The 26,191-nt window shown below is 41.5% G+C and overlaps 1 protein-coding gene across 2 annotated transcripts in view; it reads right to left on the bottom strand.

Moving 5' to 3' along the window:
- The window catches only part of LOC129857348 (protocadherin-15-like), a 311,697-nt gene that overhangs the window by 248,242 nt on the left and 37,264 nt on the right, over window positions 1-26,191 (bottom strand). The window contains exons 3-4 of one of the 2 annotated variants that reach the window (XM_055925513.1): window positions 1,489-1,503; window positions 1,085-1,150 (exon numbers count right to left, since the gene is read on the bottom strand). In XM_055925513.1, coding sequence (XP_055781488.1) covers window positions 1,085-1,150; window positions 1,489-1,503 — 81 coding nt within the window. The remainder of the gene's footprint in view (window positions 1-1,084; window positions 1,151-1,488; window positions 1,504-26,191) is intronic. The other variant, XM_055925506.1, reaches the window with a different exon arrangement.

Raw genomic sequence — 26,191 nt, 5'->3', positions numbered from 1 at the left:
GAGCCCTTCTTTTAGCATAGGAACCATTCTATAATTACAGGACACAGTCAGTGCAGCTTCATATCAATGTGAGACCCTTACAAAATGTGTAATGCAACAAAAGAAAAAGAGGCAAACAGGTGTGCACCAGAGACAAAATAACAAACTTAGATTGTCTTAATTAAAATGTGTGAAGGAAATAAAACAATTGAGAGTGTCTTACTTCACTGTCATGTTTCTGGGTAATTAGATAGACCCTTCAGAGATGAGAAAGGAGTCAGGGTTGCCATGTCCGCGGTTTTCCTGCTTTTGGGCTACTTTGAAAACAATGCAGAGGGTGAAAATGTATTGGTCGCGGGTTGCAGGTTTTTGGGGCTACTTGTAATTTGCACAGCGGCCTCCATGTCTATGCAACTGCATGCCTATCGAATCGATGATTGGCTTTCTGTGGTACCAGGGCTTGTATAGCTTTTCTTTAGCTAATGTACACATTTGTATTGGTAGGCCTGGTCTTGATTTTCTTATGTCAAGCCTAACATTTCACAAAGCTATACATGGTGTCGCAACGCAGCCTTAATTTCTCAGAACAAGAATAGACTGACAAGATTCAGAAGAAAGTTCTTTGTTTCTGGCCATTTTGAGCCTGTAATCGAACCCACAAATGCTGATGCTCCAAATACTCAACTAGTCTAAAGAAGGACAGTTTTATAGCTTCTTTAATCAGAACAACAGTTTTCAGCTGTGCTAACATAATTGGAAAAAGAGTTTTCAATTAGCCTGTTAAAATTATAAACTTGGATTAGCTAACACGGCGTGCCATTGGATCACAGGAGTGATGGTTGCTGATAATGGGCCTCTGTATGCCAATGTTGATATTACATAAAGAATCATCCGTTTCCAGCTAAATTAGTCATTTACAACATTAACAATGTCTACACTGTGTTTCTGATCAAATTGATGTTATTTTAATGGACAAAAAATGTGATTTTCTTTCAAAAACTAAGACATTTCGAAGTGACCCCAAACTTTTGAACAGTAGTGTATGTTATGAATACCATATATTGAACAGCCTAGCAGGTACAGAGAAAACAAAGGCAGTTCATACCATTAGGGCTCTCTTCATCAATGGTCACTATGGTAGCAGGGGGGCCTGACCGGGACAGTTTACATTCTGTATGGTGGAGAGAGAAGGCAATAAAACACATCAATTCCACAAAGAGCCTAATTAATGGCATAAGCTGATATCAACTGTCATAACTGGTTATGAATGGTTTCATCCTTTCTATTAATGTTGAAGCACGTTGATGGGTTTAAGGACACTGATACAAAAGCACAGTGATGACCAACTCACAACAATACATGACGACAATACATGACAACCATGTGGGGTGACAACATGAGCACAGTGTTCAATACAGGGAGCGGCACAGATGGAAATTACTCCGAGCACACCAAGAAAAAATAAGCTAGATAGAGAGAATGAGGAAAAGTAAAGGGTTACCCTCTTACCCTCGTACCGCCAGTCTGTAGAGATCAGGGTTAGTGGTGCCAAAAGGAAAGCAGAAAAGAACCATGGGAGAAAAGAATAGCATGACATTTTTGGTTTGGAGAAGAGGTTTGATGTTAGAGGAGAGAAAAAACATTAGAGTAGAGGAAAGGGGGAGGGGAGTGAAGGAATAGAGAGTAAGTTAATCATAATAACTAACAGCTCTACAACATCTTCAACTCAATACATATTTGGATGGATGTTATTTGCTGTGGGAGTAGGAAACAATTCTAAAGATACATTCATCACAACATAGTTAGCCTATTTTCTACATACAATTGTCTCTTGAAAATCATCCAAAGAGATCACCATATTTCATTTAGTGTTGACATCTTTTCCAGGGTGTTGGTGTTTGTGTGTTTGTTTTCCAATATTCTCTACTTTTCCCTCTCGGCTAAAATCCCGGAGTTAGAAGAGAATATCAGAGATGCTTCCTGATCACTGACCCGCCCTTGAAATTCTGTATTCATACGAGTTCTGTATTCATACGACTAAATATTGCTTAGTCATGCTGAACTCCCTAAATACCACAACCCGTAATGGTCCTCAGGTTGGTAATGTGGTGTGAAACCTACTGTTGAAGTTGGTATAGACATATACACACACCACAGCAAAGCTGCTTATACTGTAGATTTATCCACTTATCTGGCCGGCCAGGGCAAATCCTAAAAAACTAAATTGTGAAGAAGTCAGGAGGTGTGTAGCGAGTTAACTTGGTTCAATAGGGAAAGGGGTACGAGAGCCCAAAAGACGAGGGATACATTGTCCAACCAGCAAGCACCAAATCAAAGCTATTTGGAAGAGAACACAACAGACAGGAGGCAGCAGACGCACCAGAGGGAAGGACTCTCCCGCTCGCTCGCACGCGCACGCGCACACAAACACACGAATGCATCATGAGAGTTAGACCGATTGTATAGAGAGTGAATACCAGTGAAAATCAATACAAACTGAGCAGGGGGAGTGGAGGAACCCAGCCAACCATTGTGCAACCAGCAAGCGCCAAAGCAAAGCTGTTTGGAAGAGAACACAACTTATCGTAATGAGAACATGGACACAGAGGAGGAAAATGGAATTGGAGAGAGAGAGAGAGAGAGAGAGAGAGAGAGAGAGAGAGAGAGAGAGAGAGAGAGAGAGAGAGAGAGAGAGGAGAGAGAGAGAGAGAGAGAGAGAGAGAGAGAGAGAGAGAGGAGAGAGAGAGAGAGAGAGAGAGAGAGGAGAGAGAGAGAGAGGAGAGAGAGAGAGAGAGAGAGAGAGAGAGAGAGAGAGAGAGAGGAGAGGAGAGAGAGAGAGAGGAGAGAGAGAGAGAGAGAGAGAGAGAGGAGAGAGAGAGAGAGAGAGAGAGAGGAGAGAGAGAGAGAGAGAGAGAGAGAGAGAGAGAGAGAGAGAGAGAGAGAGAGAGAGAGAGAGAGAGAGAGAGAGAGAGAGAGAGAGATAGGAGAGGGAAGGACTCCCTCACTCTCCCTCTCTCTCACACACAAATACATAATGAGAGTTGGACTGATTGTATAGAGAATGATTACCAGTGAAAATCAATACAAACTGAGCAGTGGCAGTAGAAGCTGGAGAAAACCCCATAGTGTATAGAACTAAAACTAAACTGCACCCTCCCGTTCAGTCCACCTAGGCCTGTTAAGGAAATTGAGCTAAAACGTGCTGAGATACTGTATCTTCTGCATCAAACAACTGGACACATTGTCAATACTGTCTCTCTGTAACCAGAGGCTGGGTATCGACCAGGACTACACAGGCCATGTCCAATTCAATGTTACCTAGAATGTAAGGGCATTGTTCATACATATAACTATGATGAACATCACAGTGATCTCTTCCTCCATAACTAGACACATCCTGTCCTCACTCAGCGTGGAACAATCCTAAAAGTGGAGCCACATAGTGGTACACTTAAAATTAAGTGTTTTTTAACACCAACACTAGTGACAACTGAGCTGCCACCAAGCTCAAGGAGACAAAACCTTAACTTTGCTGGAGTATTGAAACAAATCATCCTGAGATGTTTTAAAACATTACGTGGTGTGTTGTAACACCACTTAATCAATTATTGTGAAACACCTTGCCAGGGTCTGGGAGAACTAACAAAAAAGGTTTAAAACACTATTTTGGTGTTTCAAGTCCTGTTTAATGCAGAATTAGAATGTCACGACTCCCACCGAAGGTGGCTCCTCTTCCTGTTCGGGCAGCGCTCGGCGGTCGTCGTCACCGGTCTACTAGCTGCCGCCGATCCCTTTTCCCTTTTCTGTTGGTTTTGTCTTATTGGTTACACCTGTTTCTTGTTTAGGTTTTTAATTGGGCTATTTAATCCGGTAAGGCCCGCCTGCTCTTTGTGCAGGCTTATTTTCCTCTGTGTATGTTTGTGGTAGTGCGTTTCCCTTTGTTTTTCCTCCGGACTGGTTGGGTTCTGGTTTTGTGCCGATCTTTTATGTGCGCCCGGTATTGGCATGAACATTTTTCTCTGTGCCGGAATAAAACATTGTTCTGTACCTTCTGCTTCCTGCACCTGACTCCGCACCCACTATGCCTAAGTGCGTTACATAGAAACCTTCTCATTTGATCTAGTTTCCTCTCCTTAAAGCTTCTAAACACCATTATGATGTTTTGAATCCTGTTCAGAGCAGAATTCAAACCCTTTTTCTGAAGTGTCATAACGTTTAACATTGTTCTATGTATTTGATCATTTGCCCTTACATACCATTTTGGCAGGCATTGTCAAGCACTGCGTTCAAACCACCAGCAGTTTTGGGAAACTGAGGCACTCTGAAGGCTTCATTGCTTTTACCAAATTGTGCCTGAAAACGGTTCATTACTCAGAGCTTCATTATCTGTTCACAATGCAGATTAGTGACATCTTAAATAGCAGTGTGTGATTATCAGATATACATTTCTTTCTCCACTGCTTTCATCAAAATTTTGTGGCGCAGCAGTAAGTCGTTGGCTTAGTAGCCTATAATCAGTTGGAATACGATGTTGCATCTTACATCATGCTTCCCTGCAGGCTGACTTCGGTCGTCAGTTGAACGTTGTTTCCTCCGACACATTGGTGCGGCTGGCTTCCGGATTAAGCGAACGGGTGTTCATTTAGGGATACGAAAACATCCGGTGAAATTGGAGGGCGCGCAATTCAAATAAATAATCGGAATATTAAACATTCATGAACATACAAGTATCTTATATAATTGAAAAGCAAAAATTATTGTTAATTTAACTGCGTCGTCCGATTTACAACAAGCTTTACAGCGAAAGCATACCATGCGATTGTTCGAGGACGGCACCCCACATCAACATATTTTTCAACCAGCAGAGGCTTCATAAAATCACAAATGGCGATTAAATAAATCACTTACTTTTGAAAATCTTCCTTTGTTTGCAATCCCAGGGAACCCAGCTACAACATGAATGGTCATTTTGTTAGATAAATCCTTTAAGATAGATCCTTCTTTATATCCCAAAAAAGTCAGTTTAGTTGGTGCCATCAATTTCAGTAATCCACTCGTTCAACATCCACGTCTACCTTTGACTCATTCCTCTCTGCCTCCTTCTTTCCACTCCTCTCCTCTTTTGACCTCACCCTCTCACCTTCCCCCCCTACTCACAAGGCAGGCAATACGCTTGACCTCATCTTTACTAGATGCTGTTCTTCCACTAATCTCATTGCAACTCCCCTCCAAGTCTCCGACCACTACCTTGTATCCTTTTCCCTCTCGCTCTCATCCAACACTTCCCACACTGCCCCTACTTGGATGGTATCGCGCCGTCCCAACCTTCGCTCTCTCTCCCCCGCTACTCTCTCCTCTTCCATCCTATCATCTCTTCCCTCTGCTCAAACCTTCTCCAACCTATCTCCTGATTCTGCCTCCTCAACCCTCCTCTCCTCCCTTTCTGCATCCTTTGACTCTCTATGTCCCCTATCCTCCAGGCCGGCTCGGTCCTCCCCTCCTGCTCCGTGGCTCGACGACTCATTGCGAGCTCACAGAACAGGGCTCCGGGCAGCCGAGCGGAAATGGAGGAAAACTCGCCTCCCTGCGGACCTGGTATCCCTTCACTCCCTCCTCTCTACATTCTCCTCTTCTGTCTCTGCTGCTAAAGCCAATTTCTACCACTCTAAATTCCAAGCATCTGCCTCTAACCCTAGGAAGCTCTTTGCCACCTTCTCCTCCCTCCTGAATCCTCCTCCCCCTCCTCCCCCCTCCTCCCTCTCTGCTGATGACTTCGTCAACCATTTTGAAAAGAAGGTCGACGACATCCGATCCTCGTTTGCTAAGTCAAACGACACCGCTGGTTCTGCTCACACTGCCCTACCCTGTGCTTTGACCTCTTTCTCCCCTCTCTCTCCAGATGAAATCTCGCGTCTTGTGACGGCCGGCCGCCCAACAACCTGCCCGCTTGACCCTATCCCCTCCTCTCTTCTCCAGACCATTTCCGGAGACCTTCTCCCTTACCTCACCTCGCTCATCAACTCATCCTTGACCGCTGGCTACGTCCCTTCCGTCTTCAAGAGAGCGAGAGTTGCACCCCTTCTGAAAAAACCTACACTCGATCCCTACTACAGACCAGTATCCCTTCTTTCTTTTCTCTCCAAAACTCTTGAACGTGCCGTCCTTGGCCAGCTCTCCTGCTATCTCTCTCAGAATGACCTTCTTGATCCAAATCAGTCAGGTTTCAAGACTAGTCATTCAACTGAGACTGCTCTTCTCTGTGTCACGGAGGCGCTCCGCACTGCTAAAGCTAACTCTCTCTCCTCTGCTCTCATCCTTCTAGACCTATCGGCTGCCTTTGATACCGTGAACAATCAGATCCTCCTCTCCACCCTCTCCGAGCTGGGCATCTCCGGCGCGGGCCACGCTTGGATTGCGTCCTACCTGACAGGTCGCTCCTACCAGGTGGCGTGGCGAGAATCTGTCTCCGCACCACGTGCTCTCACCACTGGTGTCCCCCAGGGCTCTGTTCTAGGCCCTCTCCTATTCTCGCTATACACCAAGTCACTTGGCTCTGTCATATCCTCACATGGTCATATCCTCACATATCAGTGTGGATGACGGATCACCACCTCAAGCTGAACCTCGGCAAGACGGAGCTGCTCTTCCTCCCGGGGAAGGACTGCCCGTTCCATGATCTCGCCATCACGGTTGACAACTCCATTGTGTCCTCCTCCCAGAGTGCTAAGAACCTTGGCGTGATCCTGGACAACACCCTGTCGTTCTCAACTAACATCAAGGCGGTGACCCGTTCCTGTAGGTTCATGCTCTACAACATTCGCAGAGTACGACCCTGCCTCACGCAGGAAGCGGCGCAGGTCCTAATCCAGGCACTTGTCATCTCCCGTCTGGATTACTGCAACTCGCTGTTGGCTGGGCTCCCTGCCTGTGCCATTAAACCCCTACAACTCATCCAGAACGCCACAGCCCGTCTGGTGTTCAACTTTCCCAAGTTCTCTCACGTCACCCCGCTCCTCCGCTCTCTCCACTGGCTTCCAGTTGAAGCTCGCATCCGCTACAAGACCATGGTGCTTGCCTACGGAGCTGTGAGGGGAACGGCACCTCCGTACCTTCAGGCTCTGATCAGGCCCTACACCCAAACAAGGGCACTGCGTTCATCCACCTCTGGCCTGCTCGCCTCCCTACCTCTGAGGAAGTACAGTTCCCGCTCAGCCCAGTCAAAACTGTTCGCTGCTCTGGCACCCCAATGGTGGAACAAACTCCCTCACGACGCCAGGTCAGCGGAGTCAATCACCACCTTCCGGAGACACCTGAAACCCCACCTCTTTAAGGAATACCTAGGATAGGATAAAGTAATCCTTCTACCCCCCTCCCCCCCCCCTTAAAAGAGTTAGATGCACTATTGTAAAGTGGTTGTTCCACTGGATATCATAAGGTGAATGCACCAATTTGTAAGTCGCTCTGGATAAGAGCGTCTGCTAAATGACTTAAATGTAAATGTAAATGTAATGCAGACAAAGGAGTCCAAAAAGCTACCTCTAAACTTTGTTCAAACAAGTCAAACTACATTTAATTGATTTATTTAATTTTAATCCACAGGTATTCTAAAATGTAAATAAACTATAATATTTCATACGGAAATAAGTATGTTATATAGAAAAGTAAAATTAGTAAGTGCGCCAACAGACTGATTTTGAACCAGGAGTCATTGTATGAAAACTCCAAATTCTTTCTCATTTTTGAAGAAACAAGCCTGAAACAATGAACAAAGACTGTTGACATCTAGTGTAAGCCATGGGAATTGCAATCTGGGAGCTGGAAATACATAGACCCCACAGCTTTCCATTAAAAGAGTGTGGGAGCTCCAATTTTTTTCCCCCGGTTGGTTTTTCTTTGGAATTTCGCCTGCCATATCAATTGTGTTATAGTCTCAGAAAATATTTTAACATTTTCTATCCAATGCTACCAATTTTATGCATATCCTGGCTTCTGGGCCTGAGTAACATGCAGTTTACTTTGGGCAAGTCAGTCAGGCGGAAATTCAGGAAAATAGACCATAGCTCTAAGAATATATATATATACACTGCTCAAAAAAATAAAGGGAACACTTAAACAACACAATGTAACTCCAAGTCAATCACACTTCTGTGAAATTAAACTGTCCACTTAGGAAGCAACACTGATTGACAATAAATTTCACATGCTGTTGTGCAAATGGAATAGACAAAAAGTGGAAATTATAGGCAATTAGCAAGACACTCCCAATAAAGGAGTGGTTCTGCAGGTGGTGACCACAGACCACTTCTCAGTTCTTATGCTTCCTGGCTGATGTTTTGGTCAATTTTGAATGCTGGCGGTGCTTTCACTCTAGTGGTACCATGAGACGGAGTCTACAACCCACACAAGTGGCTCATGTAGTGCAGCTCATCCAGGATGGCACATCAATGCGAGCTGTGGCAAGAAGGTTTGCTGTGTCTGTCAGCGTAGTGTCCAGAGCATGGAGGCGCTACCAGGAGACAGGCCAGTACATCAGGAGACGTGGAGGAGGCCGTAGGAGGGCAACAACCCAGCAGCAGGACCACTACCTCCGCCTTTGTGCAAGGAGGAGCAATGCCAGAGCCCTGCAAAATGACCTCCAGCAGGCCACAAATGTGCATGTGTCTCCTCAAACAGTCAGAAACAGACTCCATGAGGGTGCTGAGGGCCCGACGTCCACAAGTGGGGGTTGTGCTTACAGCCCAACACCGTGCAGGACGTTTGTCATTTGCCAGAAAACACCAAGATTGGCAAATTCGCCACTGGCGCCCTGTGCTCTTCACAGATGAAATCAGGTTCACACGCACATGTGACAGACGTGACAGAGTCTGGAGATGCCGTGGAGAACGTTCTGCTGCCTGCAACATCCTCCAGCATGACCGGTTTGGCGGTGGGTCAGTCATGGTGTGGGGTGACATTTCTTTGGGGGGCCGCACAGCCCTCCATGTGCTCACCTGACTGCCATTAGGTACCGAGATGAGATTCTCAGACCCCTTGTGAGACCATATGCTGGTGCGGTTGGCCCTGGGTTCCTCCTAATGCAAGACAATGCTAGACCTCATTTGGCTGGAGTTTGTCAGCAGTTCCTGCAAGAGGAAGGCATTGATGCTCTGGCCCGCCCGTTCCCCAGACCTGAATCCAATTGAGCACATCTGGGATGTCATGTTTCGCTCCATCCACCAACGCCACATTGCACCACAGACTGTCCTGGAGTTGGCGGATGATTTAGTCCAGGTCTGGGAGGAGATCCCTCAGGAGACCATCTGCTACCTCATCAGGAGCATGCCCAGGCGTTGTAGGGAGGTCATACAGGCACGTGGAGGCCACACACACTACTGAGCCTCATTTTGACTTGTTCTAAGGACATTACATCAAAGTTGGATCCGCTTGTAGTGTGGTTTTCCACTTTTAATTTTGAGTTTTACTCCAAATCCAGACCTCCATGGGTTGATAAATTTGATTTCCATTGATAATTTTTGTGTGATTTTGTTGTCAACACATTCAACTATGTAAAGAAAAAAGTATTTAATAAGAATATTTCATTCATTCAGATCTAGGATGTGTTATTTTAGTGTTCCCTTTATTTTTTTGAGCAGTGTATATATATATATATACAGTTGAAGTCGGAGGTTTACATACACTTTAGCCAAATACATTTAAACTCAGTTTTTTATAATTCCTGACATTTAATACTAGTTAAAATTCCCTGTCTTAAGTCAGTTAGGATCACTACTTTCTTTTAAGAATGTGAAATGTCAGAATAACAGCAGAGAGAATGATATATTTCAGCTTTTATTTCTTTCATCACATTCCCAGTGGCTGATCAATTTACATACACTCAATTAGTATTTGGTAGCATTGTCTTTAAATTGTTTAACTTGGGTCAAACGTTTCAGGGTTGCCTTCCACAAGCTTCCCACAATAATGTGCGTGAATTTTGGCCCATTCCTCAAGACAGAGCTGGGGTAACTGAGTCAGGTTTGAAGGCCTCCTTAATCGCACACGCTTTTTCTGTTCTGCCCACAAGTTTTCTACGGGATTGAGGTCAGGGCTTTGTAATGGCCACTCCAATACCTTGACTTTGTTGTCCTTAAGCCATTTTTTCCAAAACTTTGGAAGTATGCTTGGGGTCATTGTCCATTTGGAAGACCCATTTGCGACCACGCTTTAACTACCTGACTGATATCTTGAGATGTTGCTTCAATATATCCACATAACTATCCTTCCTCACGATGCTATCTATTTTGTGAAGTGCACCAGTCCCTCCTGCAGCAAAGCACCCCACAACATGATGCTTCCACCCCCGTGCTTCACGGTTGGGATGTTGTTCTTCAGCTTGAAAGCCTTGCATTTTTCCTCCAAACGTAATAATGTTCATTATGGCCAAACAGTTCTATTTTTGTTTGCCTCAGACCAGATGACATTTCTCCAAAAGGTACGATCTTTGTCCCCATGTGCAGTTTCAAACTGTAGTCTGGCTTTTTTATGGTGGTTTGGGAGCAGTGGCTTCTTCCTTGCTGAGCGGCCTTTCAGGTTATGTCGATATAGGACTTATTTACCTGTGGATATAGGTATTTTTGTACATGTTTCCTCCAGCATCTTCACAAGGTCCTTTGTTGTTGTTCTGGGATTGATTTGCACTTTTCGCACCAAAGTACATTCATTTCTAGGAGACAGAACGTGTCTCCTTCCTGAGCAGTATGATGGCTGCGTGGTCCCATGATGTTTATACTTGCGCACAATTGTTTGTACAGATGAATGTGGTACCTTCAGGCATTTGGAAATTGCTCCCAAAGATGAACCAGACTTGTGGGGTTCTACACTTTTTTTTCTGAGGTCTTGGCTGATTTCTTTTGATTTTCCCATGATGTCAAGCAAAGAGGCACTGAGTTTGAAGGTAGGCCTTGAAATACATCCACAGGTACACATCAATGGTCTCGATTTGCTTATCAAAAGCTTCCAAAGCCGTGACATAATTTTCTGGAATTTTCCAAGCTGTTTAAAGGTACAGTCAGCTTAGTGTATGTAAACGTCTGACCCACTGGATTTGTGATACAGTGAATTATAAGTGAAATCATCTGTCTGTAAACAATTGTTGAAAAAATTACTTGGTGTCATGCACAAAGTAGATGTCCTAACCGACTTGCCAAAACTATAGTTTGATAACAAGAAATTTGTGGAGTGGTTGAAAAATGAGTTTTAATGACTCCAACCTAAGTCTATGTAAACTTCCGACTTCAACTGTATATAACGTAGGTACATTTTGCACTACACGAGCAAAACAGCATTCCAAATCTAGCCCACAATGTCTGCTGTGTGGATCGAGCAGTCAACAAGTTGAGTAGTCATTTGAAAGAGTAACAACATGTCAGCGAAACAAATCAAAGGCAAAATCCATGAACTTCTTGTCAATAGGGGGGCGCTATTTTCACTTTGGAAAAAGTCGTGCCCAATTTAAACGGCCTCGTACTCTATTCTAGATCATACAATATGCATATATTCTATATTATATATATATTTATGCATATTATTACTATTGGATAGAAAACACTCTCACGTTTCTAAAACTGTTTGAATTATATCTGTGAGTAAAACAGAACTAATTTGGCAGCAAACTTCCAGACAGGAAGTGAAAATTCTGAAAATGGGGCTCTGTTTCATGGCCTGCCTATTCAACTGGCTTATATTTATCGATATACATGCACTTCATACGCCTTCCACTAGATGTCAACAGGCAGTGGAAGGTGGAATGGGGTGTCTAGCTTGATGTGAGGTCGAACGAGAGCTTTTGGAGTGGCAGGTCAGGAATTTCCTTTCTCTACCAAGGCGCGCGAAGCACCTCATATTGTCTTATGATAAGCGTTCGGTTTACACGGCGAATATCTCCGGCTCTGATTTTATTTGATACATGTGATAATAACATCGTAAAGTATGTTTTTTCAACCGAGTTTTATCAGATTATTCAACGTTTATTGGGACTTTTGGAGTTTTCCGTTCTTTACTTAGAGAGAGGATGGGAACGTTATCAAGCTTGGCTAGAATTGTGGCGCGAATTTGACAGAAGAAAAGGACATTCTAAAACCAAACAACGATTTATTCTGGACCAAGGACTCCTTGTACAAGATTCTGATGGAAGCTCAGCAAAAGTAAGAACAATTTATGATGTTATTTTGTATTTCTGTGGAAAATGTTGATTCCTATTCTCTGCCGTTTTGGCGAGCGCTGTCTCGCAATAACGCAAGCTGTTTGTTATGGTAAAGTTATTTTAAAAAATCTAACACGGCGGTTGCATTAAGAACCAGTGTATCTTTCATTTGCCATACAAGTATTTTTATGTAAAGTTTATGATGAGTTCTTTGGTCAGATTAGGTGAGTGTCCAAAATATCTCTGGGGATTCTGGTGAATCGATGCTACGTATTCACAATGTATAATCAGGATTTGTAGCTCTAAATATGCACATTTTCGAACAAAACATAAGTGTATTGTATAACCTGATGTTATAAGACTGTCATCTGATGAATTTGTTCAAGGTTAGTGATTAATTTTATCTCTATTTTGTCGGTTTTGTGCAAGCTAATTTTGCGGGGAGTAAATTGCGTTGTGTGTTTGGCTACTGTAGTGGGCTAATAGAAATATATATTGTGTTTTCGCTGTAAAACACTTTTAAAAAATCGGAAATATTGGCTGGATTCACAAGATGTTTATCTTTCATTTGCTGTTTTGGACTTGTGATATCATGAAAATTATATTATATGATATCCCTGTCCCGTTAGGCTAGGCTATGCTAGTCAGCTTTTTTGATGAGGATGCTCCCGGATCCGGGATGGGTATCACTGAAAGGGTACCCACTTGTTGTTCGCCTATTGAAATTGAACTTCAGTTAATGAAAATAAATAGCTAGCCAGCTACTTAACCCTGTTGCCCAAAGCTAACGTTATAATCAACCAGCTAGCTTCATCTGGCTAGTGAGGCTCGACTGGAACGGGTTACGTGTTGTGAAGCTAGCCACAATAAGGCTTAGACACAATAGTGGAATTTGTGGTCTGCCTTCAAAATAAAAGTACCCCTTTGAAAGTGATGCAGGTTACAATTGGTGGAATCATGCCATATTTAGACTAGATATGTTAAACAAGGTTGGAATGTGAAGCAATGAAATGGGTTATCAGTCTACTCGGTGACACCCACAGAACACAACTGTGAAGAGTTTAGGTAAATATTAGCACTGTAGCTCTTATCGCAGGACTGTGACTGTGTGAAATCACCTCCCCAGTCAGCCTAAAGACCCAAACAGCGTTCCATATAAATCCTGGTTGAGAATGAACCAACTGAACAAATGAACAACAAAACAGCACAGCAAGTAAGTGAAAGAAATAGGTTTTGATTATGTTTTACTCGTCATTTCGACATACGTAAATGGCAACAAAATAACTTTTTGGTCATTGTGGTTTGTTAGTGTGTGTGTGTAACCTTTATTTAACTAGGCAAGTCAGTTGAGAACAAATTCTTATTTACAATGACGGCCTACCACGGCCAAACCCGGACGACGCTTGGCCAATTGTGCGCCGCCCTATGGTAATCCCAATCACGGCCGGATGTGATACAGCCTGGTTTCGAGAGACTGTAGTGACGCCTCTTGCACTGAGATGCAGTGCCTTAGACCGCTGCGTCCATATGTGTGTTTGTTAACTATTTAACTGTACTAGAATGTTTAAAAAATATATATTTATATTGGTTATCGGTATTGTTTTTTTTGGCAAGGAAAATATCAGATATCGGTATCAGCCAAAAATGTAATATCGGTGCATCACTATGAAAGATAATCACGTTTTGAGCAACATACTCTATTTAAATGAACAAATCATTTAAACAACTTGTGTACATCTTGTAGACATTTTTGGGGGGTTATTTGTACAATTTATTGAAACAGTTATGAAGTGAAAGAGAGGAGAGAGAGATTTAAGGGTTGGAGCAGGGAATTTAACCCCGATTGATGGGGAGAGGGGTGTCCTGTCTAAGCCAGATGCGTTACCGCTAGACAACTTGCATACATTTTAATTAAGTATATGTTGGTGTTTTTTGTTGTTGTCAATTTCAATTCATGCCAGAATAATTTTTTACAGTTTGGCTGTGTGGTTGAGTGGGTAAAATGTAAACAAAATGCACCATCTTACTGCCCCTCCCATTTCTAATCTGTCAAAAAAAAGCATTTAAAAATTACGGTGGAATTCCACAAAAATATTCTCTATAGTCCCTTATCATCAATCAATACTTAGGCTACAAACCAATTGTCACGCCCTGATCTGCTTCACCTGTCATTGTGATTGTCTCCACCCCCCTCCCATCTTCCCCATTATCCCCTGTGTGTCCCCTGTTCGTCTTATTTGTCAAGCTTACCAGCGTTCGTCCTGTCAGCGCCTGTCTTTTCCCAGTCTCTCTTTTCTCGTCTTCCTGATTTTTTACCCTTGCATTTCCTGACCCCGTACCCGCCCGCCTGACCACTCCGCCCACCTCTGAGCCTGCCTGCAGTCCTGTACCTTTGCTCCACTTCTGGATTATTGACCTCTGCCTGAGCCTGTCTGCCATCCTGTACCTTTGCTCCTACTCTGGATTATTGACTCCTGCCTGCCTTGACCTGTCGTTTGCCTACCCCTGTGGTTACATTAAACATTGCTACTTCACAGTCTGCACTTGGGTCTTACCTTGATTCTTGATATCATTTGCATTACTAATCCATTGCTTGATTGAGGAAGTTTTAGACTGATCCAATGAACCATTGCATATTTGTTCAAAATGTTATATCAAGACTCCCCAAATGTGCCTAATGGTTTATTAATACATTTTCAAGTTTATAATTGTGCACTCTCCTCAAACAATAGCATGGTATTATTTCACTGTAATATCTACTGTAAATTGGACAGTACAGTTAGATGAACAAGAATTTAAGCTTTCTGCCCATATCAGATATGTCTATGACCTGCGATTTTTTGTTGTTGTTACTACGACCTCATGCTAATCACATTATCCTAAGTTAATTCAACCGTCCCGCGGTGTCACGTCCTGACCATAGAGAGCCTGTTATTCTCTATGTTGGTTCGTTCGGGGTGTGACTAGGGTGGGTTATCTAGGTGATTATGTATATATGTTGGCCTGGTATGATTCCCAAACAGATTCAGCTGTTTATCGTTGTCTCTGATTGGGGATCATATTTAGGCAGCCATTTCCCCTTTGTGCTTTGTGGGATCTTGTCTAGGTATAGTTGCCTGTGAGCAGTACTCTGAGCGTCACGTTTTGTTTTATTCGCTTTATTGTTTTTGTTATTTGAGTTTTCTCTTCCTAATAAAAAGGATGGAAACATACCACGCTGCTTTTTTGTCCACTCCTTATGACGATCGTGACACGCGGGGGGTACACCGAGGTTAAAAACACTACTATTCAGGTTGAAGAACCACTTTGAACCTTTCAGAGTACTACTGTACATTTCTGTTTTAAAACACATTCTGGTTATTAAAACACTTACATTGGGTTTACATTCAAACAACCTCCAAACACCACATCTTAGCTTAGGTGCAATACTTCTCATGGTTTCATTCGACAATCATGGTGTTTTTAGACTTTCTATTTTTAAAGTGTAGATGGGTCCATACAATGTAGCCTATACCTGAAACAATCATGTAATAATTTACACCAGGAAAAAAAGTGGATTAAGATAAAATTGTCTGAAAAAAATGACATATTTTAAGAACAACAATCTCAACATCAAACTTCTATGCACCATTAGGATCACAAAAGCAGAGGGACACTCATCTGATCGACAAGCACTGTGCAACTTCACCTAGGTACCTCCATACAATGCAAAGTGCATTAGCCATCTAAAAATAATTAATTCAACAACAAACATTTATCCACAATAAGCATTACCAAAGCAGAGAGTCACTCATCTGATCAACAAGCAGCGCAGCAGCTAGACTAATGTTTCATTAGCCAACTCAAAAAACACAGAGAGGCTTTGTTCTGTTAATCTAATGGAACATTGCTTTAATGGAAATCTGTTTTTCCCAATAAAATAAGTGGAAGTAGAGAAGGAAAAATGGAAATGTTAAAGAGGCAATACTCCATCAGTAATTGGTAATCAAGGCTCTATACACTCCAACAGCTTACTCCAAGAACAATCTAAATATTCAAATTTGAACCTCGGGGCAATTTGCTTTCATTTGTGAAACTAATATCCTGCACTAATCAACAGACCGACTCCCCCTCGAGCTACAAAACTTCAATTACCAAACGTTTATAATCTTTCTCACAAAAGAACCCAGAGATGGATGGAGACACAAGTACCCTTTTTCAGATTTGATGTGGTTGTTTTTCTGCAAGATCTTACTTTTTTCCATGACTGGGATATAAATTGATTTAAAGGAATTTTCGGTAGAAGCAGGCTTACACATATAGCCAGTTCCTAAAAGACCAGATGCAGTATTTTAAAATGTTATTTTTAAATCATCAATGTATATCTAATAAATCAATGTGTGTGTTAATTTCATGAAAATAATAATATATTATGTATAGGGCTTTCAAAGATAACACACTAATAAAGAATTAACGCTTGACATGTTGATCGGCGTGAATTTTCTACGCCATTAATCGCGTCTCCATTTCTTCACAGCATGGAACCTTTTAAGAAAAAAGTGTTTCCTCATGGACCCTTTAAAGCGCAGAACACACATGAAACACAGCTAGGCTGCAGTCCAAACACTTAAAAGACACACCCTATCCCCGCAGCCCTCAAATTAAGTCGACACTTTGGATGACGTATCATGACGTCTGGTTAGAATGGGCTACAGTCAATTATGATTGCCTGTCTACTAATATTAACTATATATTTATTTATATATACCTACTGTATGATAGCTAGCAAATGATTTAGCCTAATAACGTTAGCCTGCCTAGCTGGAACTTCTGAAGAAGGAAAATGTTTTATTTCTACAATTTACAAAAGCTAACCAAACTAAACTAAACTAAAAACGAGGGCTGAGGGGCTTACGCTGCAAACGTCCCTTGCTTAGCAAATTATTTGGACCACACTCCAGGATTGTGAAGGGGATTCCCCGAAGGCCATAAGGCGAGGGTAAGTGGACGAGGGTGTGTCTTTTATAAGTTTGAACCGCTGCAATACAGTCAATAGACCCTTTGCACAACGTAGCAATGCCCACTTCCGCTCAACTTCCTACCCGATACATTCTGTTTATCCATTCAGTTAGGGACTTTTGTAATTAGATTATTGTGTTCTTTGTCTTGTTTTGTCTCTTAGCTAGCTATTAACGCTCTAACTAGTAAGGTGTCTAGCAATTAGCCACATAAGGTGCTTGCAAGAGCTGCCAAAGATAACAGTGACGGATGTACATCGTCTGGCCAAGACAATACCTCGAAGTTGGAAAAAGGATTCAAACTTTATGTCTACAGTTACCTTTTCAACTATGAAGGTAAGTGTAGCCAAGTTGCCTATCAGACCAGACAAGGATGTTTACTCAAAGCTGTAACATAGTTACAATCAAAACAGTTTTGAACAGGTCAGCATACAGGCTTGCTGCTAGAGGTCCATGAAGAAAAATGAGAAACCACACAGTTTGAGTGTAGGGTGAAAAGTCAGCTGTTTGTGACACACTACATGCCGGTTACACAGTCAGAGATGAAGCTTAGTCTTAGACTAAGAAGTTCCTGTCAATGGAGATTTGCATTAAAGAGGCATTGCTTAGTCTAGGACTAGGCTTAACCCATGTCTATGAAACCGTTCTTAGTGTAGTAATTATTCAGTCGTCTTCCTTGCTGTTTCTGTAAACTCTTTTATGTTGGATACATTAGATTACATTTAAACAAGAGCATACGTATACCCTTAATAGAAATGTTTAAACCCGTATTGCTGTAATGAATGTAGTGGCTGTTGCATGTTGCTCCAGTCACATATGTTTGCTGGTCGTGACACATGTTGAGTGATTTTATAGTCTAGTCATTTTCTTTTTATTTCCCTACGTAGGTTGTACTGAAGCCCCCTGAGCAAGTAACAATGATACAACATCACTGTTCATGTTGCATTACTATCCCAGTCTGCACACTATTCCCAGATGGGAACACCAGTGGTCCTACCTCACCTCTGCACAGAGGCTTAGCAGCAGTGGCTTAAGCCAAGGATTATGGTATGTTTTAATATCTATACCACATATCAACATCATATGGTTATAATCACATCATAATGCTAAGAAATTATTTAAAGAAAACTTAAATTGTCTCATGATTAGATTTAGAATAGTGCCATTGTACAGTCTGGGGTCTGCAACCTGGGCCCATAGGCAAAATGACCATCACCAAGCCCACCAAAAAGTGCATGGCAGAAGGAGGGATTAGTTGAGTATTCCCTAATAGCCAGTATAGTAGGTACTTTGACTATTTGACTATTTACAATTATTTAATTTCAGGTGGTTTCAAGTACATTGTTTAGATTGGCTAACCACAGAGGCTGCTTTTCTTTGCAGAAGTACTCTCTACTGCGCCCTTCTTGGACCTCTCCCTGACCTCTCAGTTCTCCAGATAGAAGAGGGGTACAAGTACTTTGACCCTCTATCCAAGCCTTTGATCTGCAGCATGGGGATGTCTGCTGAAAAGCTTTTAGTCGACTCCCACTTTGGAAAGGTACAGGTGGGGAGCCTCTTGTCTTACCATCAGCCTCCAATCACAACGCGACACATAGTTCACCATATGGAGACACCACCATTCCCTTCACTGCCCGTTGATGGCTACAGACTGGAGAGCAACTTTCAAGGCTGCACATTTGTGCTGAGTGAAGAAGACCAGCTTCACATTGTCTCTTCATGTGAGCTTTGCAACAGCCCATAAAATAGAGGACTGACCTCGTCACGGTTCAGAGAGGCTTGCCATGTGAGAGGGCTGACATCCGCAGGCAATCTAGCTGAAAGGATCCTCAAAGGCACAGCACCAACAGCTGACATGAAGAGGGGACTGGATTTGGAAGCAGCTAGTGACTACTGCAAAATGCAGAATGTCAACTTCTCACCCTGTGGCCTCATCATACATCCTGACGTCCCTTGACTTGCATCTTCTCCTGATGGACTGTTCTACGACCCTCTCGAGCATCCACCTTTTGGCCTAGTTGAGATTACCCGAACATAAAGGGTTTTGTGGATTTCAAGTACGTTCACATGCACAACAGTGAACCTTCCCTGAAGAGGCAGCATGCCTACTATTGGCAAGTTCAAGGTCTACATCGCTGGGTTGGTGTGAGTGACTTTGTTGTTTGTGCGCATGAGGACATTCTGATCGAGAGACTACATAGAGACCCAGTGGTGTTCTAACTAATTAGAGAGAAGGGTGACTGGTACTACTTATATGTGTACATGCAAAAGTTCATAGGCAGGAAAGACTAAATAACAACAGACAGGCTCCTTTATCTTTCAATTAATGAAAGAGAAACAAACCAACAAATCTGTTTGAAATTTATTAATAAATAATTTTAAATAATTCAGTAAATTTTTTCGGTTCTCTTGTCACTGTAAACAATTTGTGTTTGGAGTATAAGCAGTATTGTTTATCATCAATAAATGGACTACAGGGTGTTAGACAATGTGGATGGTCACAGCAAAAAAAAGGAAAGATGCATTGCAGTAGTAGCTCATTGCTCCTTGGCCCATGCCTTCACAACAGGCCCACACTGGTAGTTTTATGAGACGGCAAGCCACAGCCCAGATGCAGTTGATGCTTCCCATCAGTAACATGAGGATCTCATGGACATGGTAGTTATTCCACTGGAATAGCAAAGGTACTGCTCCCTTCTTCAGATGTCGAAGCCCACTAGAAGGTTAAAAGAAATCTTAATTTCCTAACTTTCAATAAAGATGCCGCACCAACTAATAACGTTAATGATAGCACTAACGTTAGCTAGGTACTGGTAGTTAACATTTGCTAGCTAAAGAGACAAAAAAAAGACACAGAACACAATCGAATGACAAAAATCACTTACTGAACAGATACACATCATTTTCAACAAGGATGATAAAAAAAGCTATAGAAATATGATTATATTTATATACTGAGGTAATGATATCTGGCTGACAGGACGGGATCGGGACAGGAAGCTATGTATCGGGTAGGAAGTTGAGCGGAAGTGGGCGTTGCTACGTTGTGCAAAAGGTCTATGCTTAGGCTGCGGTTCAAACTCATAAAAGACACACCCTCGTCCACTTACTCTCGCCTTATGCCCTTGGGGGAATCCCCGTCACCATCTTGTAGGGCGGTCCAAATGATTAGCTATGCAAGGGACGTTTGCAACGTAAGCCCCTCAGCCCTCTTTTTTAGTCGAGTTTGTGAGTGTACAATTATGTTAACTTCTTGCAACTATAGGGGGTGCTGTTTCGCATTAGCATAATTTGCTCCACACATTAAACGGCTTCCTACTCAATTCTTGCTTGTACAATATGCATATTATTATAATTATTGGATAGAAAACACTCTCTAGTTTCTATAGCCGTTGGAATTTTGTCTGTGGGTGACCCAGAACTCTTTCTACAGCGAAATCCATGACAGGTACTGCGAAGGTCTGAGCTCAGATCAGTTTAAAGGTCTGTGTGTATCCTATGGAACGACATGAACTGCACCCGCCTTCCCCTGGATGTCAGTAACCAATGAGAAGTGGAATGGGCTTCCTAGGTAGCTCTCAGAGGTTATAAAAGGCCAAGGAGTGAGGTACGCCTTCCTTTCGAAGCTGAGCATTACGCAGAGAGGGACCTCAGGATGCCATTTTCAAACGCTCATTTACCAACGTTAGATTTATCCGTCTGTAATTTAATTTGATATAGGTGTTAGAAACATCATAACGAAGCTATTTTAAACCGAGTTATATCAGATCATGCGAGTATATTGCTATTTTTCGGAATGTCCTCAGTATTGCGTCTTGAGGATTTGGACACGTTGGGGCAAAATAGCTATTGTTAGCTATTGTTAGCTGCTATATCAGAAGTTGAATGCAACGTTTTACAACCAAGCAACGATTCTTTTGGACAAAGGACCACCATGCCAAGATTCTGATGGAAGCTCGTCAAAAAGTAAGAGCTATTTATGATGTTATTCCATTTTTATGTGGAAAAATGTAAACTCAATAATGGTGAATAGTGACGCTGTTATTGTGGCACTAGTCTGGCTGTAACGCACACTGTATGTCTAGTAACGTTAATTTTAAAAATCTAAATCTAACTATGCATTAATAACTAATGCATCTTTCATTTCATGTCCAACCTGTATTTTTTTAGTCAAGTTTATGAATAGTTTTCGATAAAAATAGTTGTATTTTAAAGATGGCGCCGGGCAGATTGCTTGAATAGTTGGACAGTATTTCCATTGCGTAAGCACGATTTGTGCCGCTAAATATGCACATTTTCGAACAAACTCTATATGTATGTTGTAATATGATGTGACAGGAGTGTCATCTGAAGAATTCTGAGAAGGTTAGTGAAAAAATTTATATATTTTGGCGATGATAACGATATCGCTCTCTTTGGCTTGAATCAATGGTCGGGTAACGTTTGCATATGTGGTATGCTAATATAACGATTTATTGTGTTTTCGCCGTAAAACACTGAGAAAATCTGAAATGTTGTCTGAATTCACAAGATCGGTGTCTTTCCATTGCTATGTGCTGTGTATTTTTAAGAAATGTTTTATGATGAGTAAATTGGTAATACAAGTTGCTCTCTGTAGTAATTCTAGGAGCTTTGGTGAGATTTGTGATGGTGGCTGCAATGACAAACTATGATTTATACCTGAAATATGCACATTTTTCTAACAAAACCTATCCTATACCATACATATGTTATCAGACTGTCATCTGATGAAGTTGTTTCTTGGTTAGTGGCTATTTATATCTTTATTTGGTCGAATTTGTGATAGCTACTGATGGAGTAAAAAACTGATGGAGTAAGAAAAGTGGTGTCTTTTGCTAACGTGGTTAGCTAATAGATTTACATATTGTGTCCTCCCTGTAAAACATTTAAAAAATCGGACATGTTGGCTTGATTCACAAGATGTGTACCTTTCATATGCTGTATTGGACTTGTTAATGTGCGAAAGTTAAATATTTAAAAAAAATATATTTTGAATTTCGCGCCCTGCACTTGAGCTGGATGTTGTCATAAGTGTACCGACGTCGGGCTGCAGCCAAAACAGGTTAAGGGGAAACATTTAAATGTCTTGGAATGGCCTCGTAAAAACCCAGACCTCAATCCAATTGAGAATCTGTGGTATGATTTAAATATTGCTGTACACTAGCGGAACCCATTCAACTTGAAGGAGCTACAGCAGTTTTGCCTTGAAGAATGGGCAACAATCCTAGTGGCTAGATGTGCCAAGCTTATAGAGACATACCCCAAGAGACTTGTTGTTATGCTTTTTGAATAAGCTCACACTCACCCCCTCCTGTGAACTGTTTTTCTTATTTAAACAGTACACATGTTTTTACTCAGCACATAGAATAGAATAGAAATAAGGATAGAACTTTTCACCGATACACATTGGTCCCAGGTTCAAATGTTTAAGATATGAGTCCATCAGTCTGCGGGACCCCACACCGATTCAAATGTAGTATGCATCGGAAGGAAAATTGATTCAAACCTTTTGAATCGCCTGTTAACATTTTTTGTTGTTGCTCAAATTACTTTCTGTCTACCTTCTGGAAATACCTCTCGTGTTTTGTGACAACTGCGTCCTCTCCTTCAGTGTCGAACTAGCATGTAATTATGTTGACAGTCATTGATCTACAAGTCATTTTGCATGCTGAACAACCCCAGGCAATACCAGTAGTCTAGTCAAACTGACCAACAAGAGGTAAGCCTCTTCCTGATCTGGCACATCTGTGCGTCACCTTCAGCATTTAAATATCTGTAAAATGTCTTGGGCAATATTAGGCTTTATTTTTTATCAAATGCAATGTTGAAAATTATGTTTTACCTGAATAAAAGTAGCCTAAACTACTGCCAGAGAAACCAATCTCATCTGGCTATAGGTGGATGCTGATCAGAGCTTACATTAAATTTTATTTATTGATTGTTCAAGTTCACCATCAGCAGCAGTTTTGGTAGTTTTGCTTGAAACAATCAGTATATATTGTCAGTATATATGCATTGTTAGATATACAGGTTAAAGTTGATAATTTCATAACAAGGACAGCAATCACTTTCACTACCTACATACACTATGTGGTTGTGAATTTCGAAGTTGTGCTATATATTCATCGGCTATGTCATAGCAAATTGTTTAAGATAAATATTGATACATTACTAGCTCTAACACTTTTAATATGTAAAAATGACTAGTTAATTTTCAGATCTCACACACAAGTCAGCTCTAGTGTTCAGCTCTAGTGTTCCTCTAATCCAGTGGTTCCCAAATGTTTTATAGTCCTGTACCCGTTCAAACATTCAACCTCCAGCTGCGTACCCCTCTAGCACCAGGGTCAGTGCTCTCTCAAATGTTGTTTTTTGCCATCATTGTAAAACTGCCACACACACACTATATGATACATTTATTAAACATAAGAATGAGTGTGAGTTTTTGTCACAACCCGGCTGGTGGGAAGTGACAAAGAGCTCTTATAGGACTAGGGCACAAATAATAATAATCAATACATTTCCTCTTTATTTAACCATCTTACATATAAAACCTTATTTGTTCATCGAAAATTGTGAATAACTCCCCACCTGTTAATAAGAAAGCTGTGCTTGAAAGGATACACATAACTGTGTTTGGTTGTATTAGAGAGAGTCTCAGCCTTAAATAATTTCCCACACACAGTCTGTGCCTGTATTTAGTTTTCATGCTAGTGAGGGCCGAGAATCCACTCTCACATAGGTACGTGGTTGCAAAGGGAATCAGTGTCTTAACAGTGCGATTTGCCAAGGCAGGATATTCTGAGCCCAGCCCAATCCAGAAATCTGGCAGTGGCTTCTGATTAAATTCAATTTTCAAAGAACCGCTTGTTGCAATTTTGATGAGGCTCTCTTGTTCAGATATCGGTGGACTGGAGGTAGGGCATGAAAGGAATAATGAATCATCCATTTCAGGAAAGTACCTGCGTAATTGCGCACCCAACTCACGCAGGTGCTTCGCTATATCACATTTGACATTGTCTGTAAACTTGAGTTCATTTGCACACAAAAAATCATACAATGATGGAAAGACCTGTGTGTTGTCCTTATTAATGTAGACAGAGAAGAGATCCAACTTCTTAATCATAGCATCAATTTTGTCCCACTTATTGAATATAGTTGCAGAGAGTACCTGTAATCCTACATTCAGATCATTCATGAGAGAAAAAACATCACCCAGATAGGCCAGTCATGTGAGAAAGTCGTCATCATGCAAGCGGTCAGACAAGTGAAAATGATGGTCAGTAAAGAAAACTTTAAGCTCTCTCTTTAAAAAAAAAAACATGTCAATACTTTGCCCCTTGATAACCAGCGCACTTCTGTATGTAGTAAACGCATTACATGTTCGCTGCCAATATCATTGCATAGTGCAGAAAATACACGAGAGTTCAGGGGCCTTGCATAACCTGTTAAGGCTGGGGGCGCTGTTGTCACTATTTATGGTAATCGTGTAATTTTTGAAACGGCTTCCTACAAAATTCTTGATCGTACAATATGCATATTATTATTATTATTGGATAGAAAACAGTCTATAGTTTCTATAGGAGTTGAAATTTTGTCTCTAAGTGGAACAGAACCCATTCTACAGCAATTTCCCTGACATGGAGTCAGATTTCAGAAATTTTGGCCACTGTTCTGGAGTCAGTTTTAAGGCCAATGTTATTCCTATGAGTATGCGGACACTGCTTACATCTTCCCCTGGATGCCTTTACGTGATGACGATTTGAATGGGGTCGATTGCGCAATCACAGGCACTATAAATTAAAAAACCCTGTAGCTAGGAACTCTTTTCCAGCTGCGTCATGCGCGTGGAGGACATCAGCCTGCTATTTTTCCAAGCGTTAGTTTAGCCTGTTATATTTCTCCGGTCATGTTTTTACTCGTTATAGGAGTTAAAAACATCATAAGGTATTTAATTTAAAGCGTTTTATAGCAATTTATATCCGTTTAGTGCGATTTTGGGACATTTATTTCTGAAACGCTGTGAATCGCTGGGCACGCTTCCAGTTCATCCCGAACGCAGTTGGCATTTCCACATGGCAAGAGGACAGCTTTCCACCAAAAGACGATTAGACCCAAGAAAGGATCCTTTGCCCAAGATACTGATGGAAGAACAGCTCAAAGTAGGACATTTTTATTATGATAAATCGTGTTTCTGTCGAAAAATGTTAGTGGCTTAGGACGCCATGTTTTTTGACGTAGCTTCGCTTGGCGCAAACTGTATTGAAAAGTAAGGATAATTTAAAAAATGTAATTCCGCGATTGTATTAAGAATTAAATTGTCTATCAATCGCTGTCCACCCTATATTTTTTAGTCACGTTTATGAGTATTTATGTATACGAGTAGATCACTGTCTAATATGGCGCACGGACATTTTCTCACCAGCTGGGCTACTTTTGTCATTGTGTAACCATGATTTTGGTGGCTAAATATGCACATTTTCGAACAAACTGTATATGTATGTTGTAATGTGATGTTACAGGGGTGTCATCTGAAGAATTCTGAGAAGGTTAGTGAAAAAAATAATATATTTTGGCGATGTTTACGTTATCGCTCTCTTTGGCTAGAATCAATGCTGGGGTAATGTTTGCACATGTGCTATGCTAATATAACGATTTATTGTGTTTTCGCTGTAAGACACTTAGAAAATCTGAAATATTGTCTGTATTCACAGGATCTGTGTCTTTCGATTAGTGTATGCTGTGTATTTTTACGAAATGTTTGATGATTAGTAGTTAGGTAAACACGTTGCTCATTGTAATTATTCTAGTCCATTTGTGACGGTGGGTGCAATTGTAAACTATGCCATCTACCTGAAATATGCACATTTTTCTAACAAAACCTATCCCATACCATAAATATGTTATCAGACTGTCATCTGTTGAGTTTTTTTCTTGGTTAGGGGCTATAAATATCTTAGTTTAGCCGAATTGGTGATAGCTACTGGTGTTGGTGGACAAATAAAAGATGGTG

This window comes from Salvelinus fontinalis, chromosome 1, assembly GCF_029448725.1.
Source record: "Salvelinus fontinalis isolate EN_2023a chromosome 1, ASM2944872v1, whole genome shotgun sequence".
Lineage (NCBI taxonomy): Eukaryota > Metazoa > Chordata > Actinopteri > Salmoniformes > Salmonidae > Salvelinus > Salvelinus fontinalis.
The sequence above is the reverse complement of the archived record's forward strand: the minus strand, read 5'-3'. Positions and strand labels throughout refer to the sequence as shown.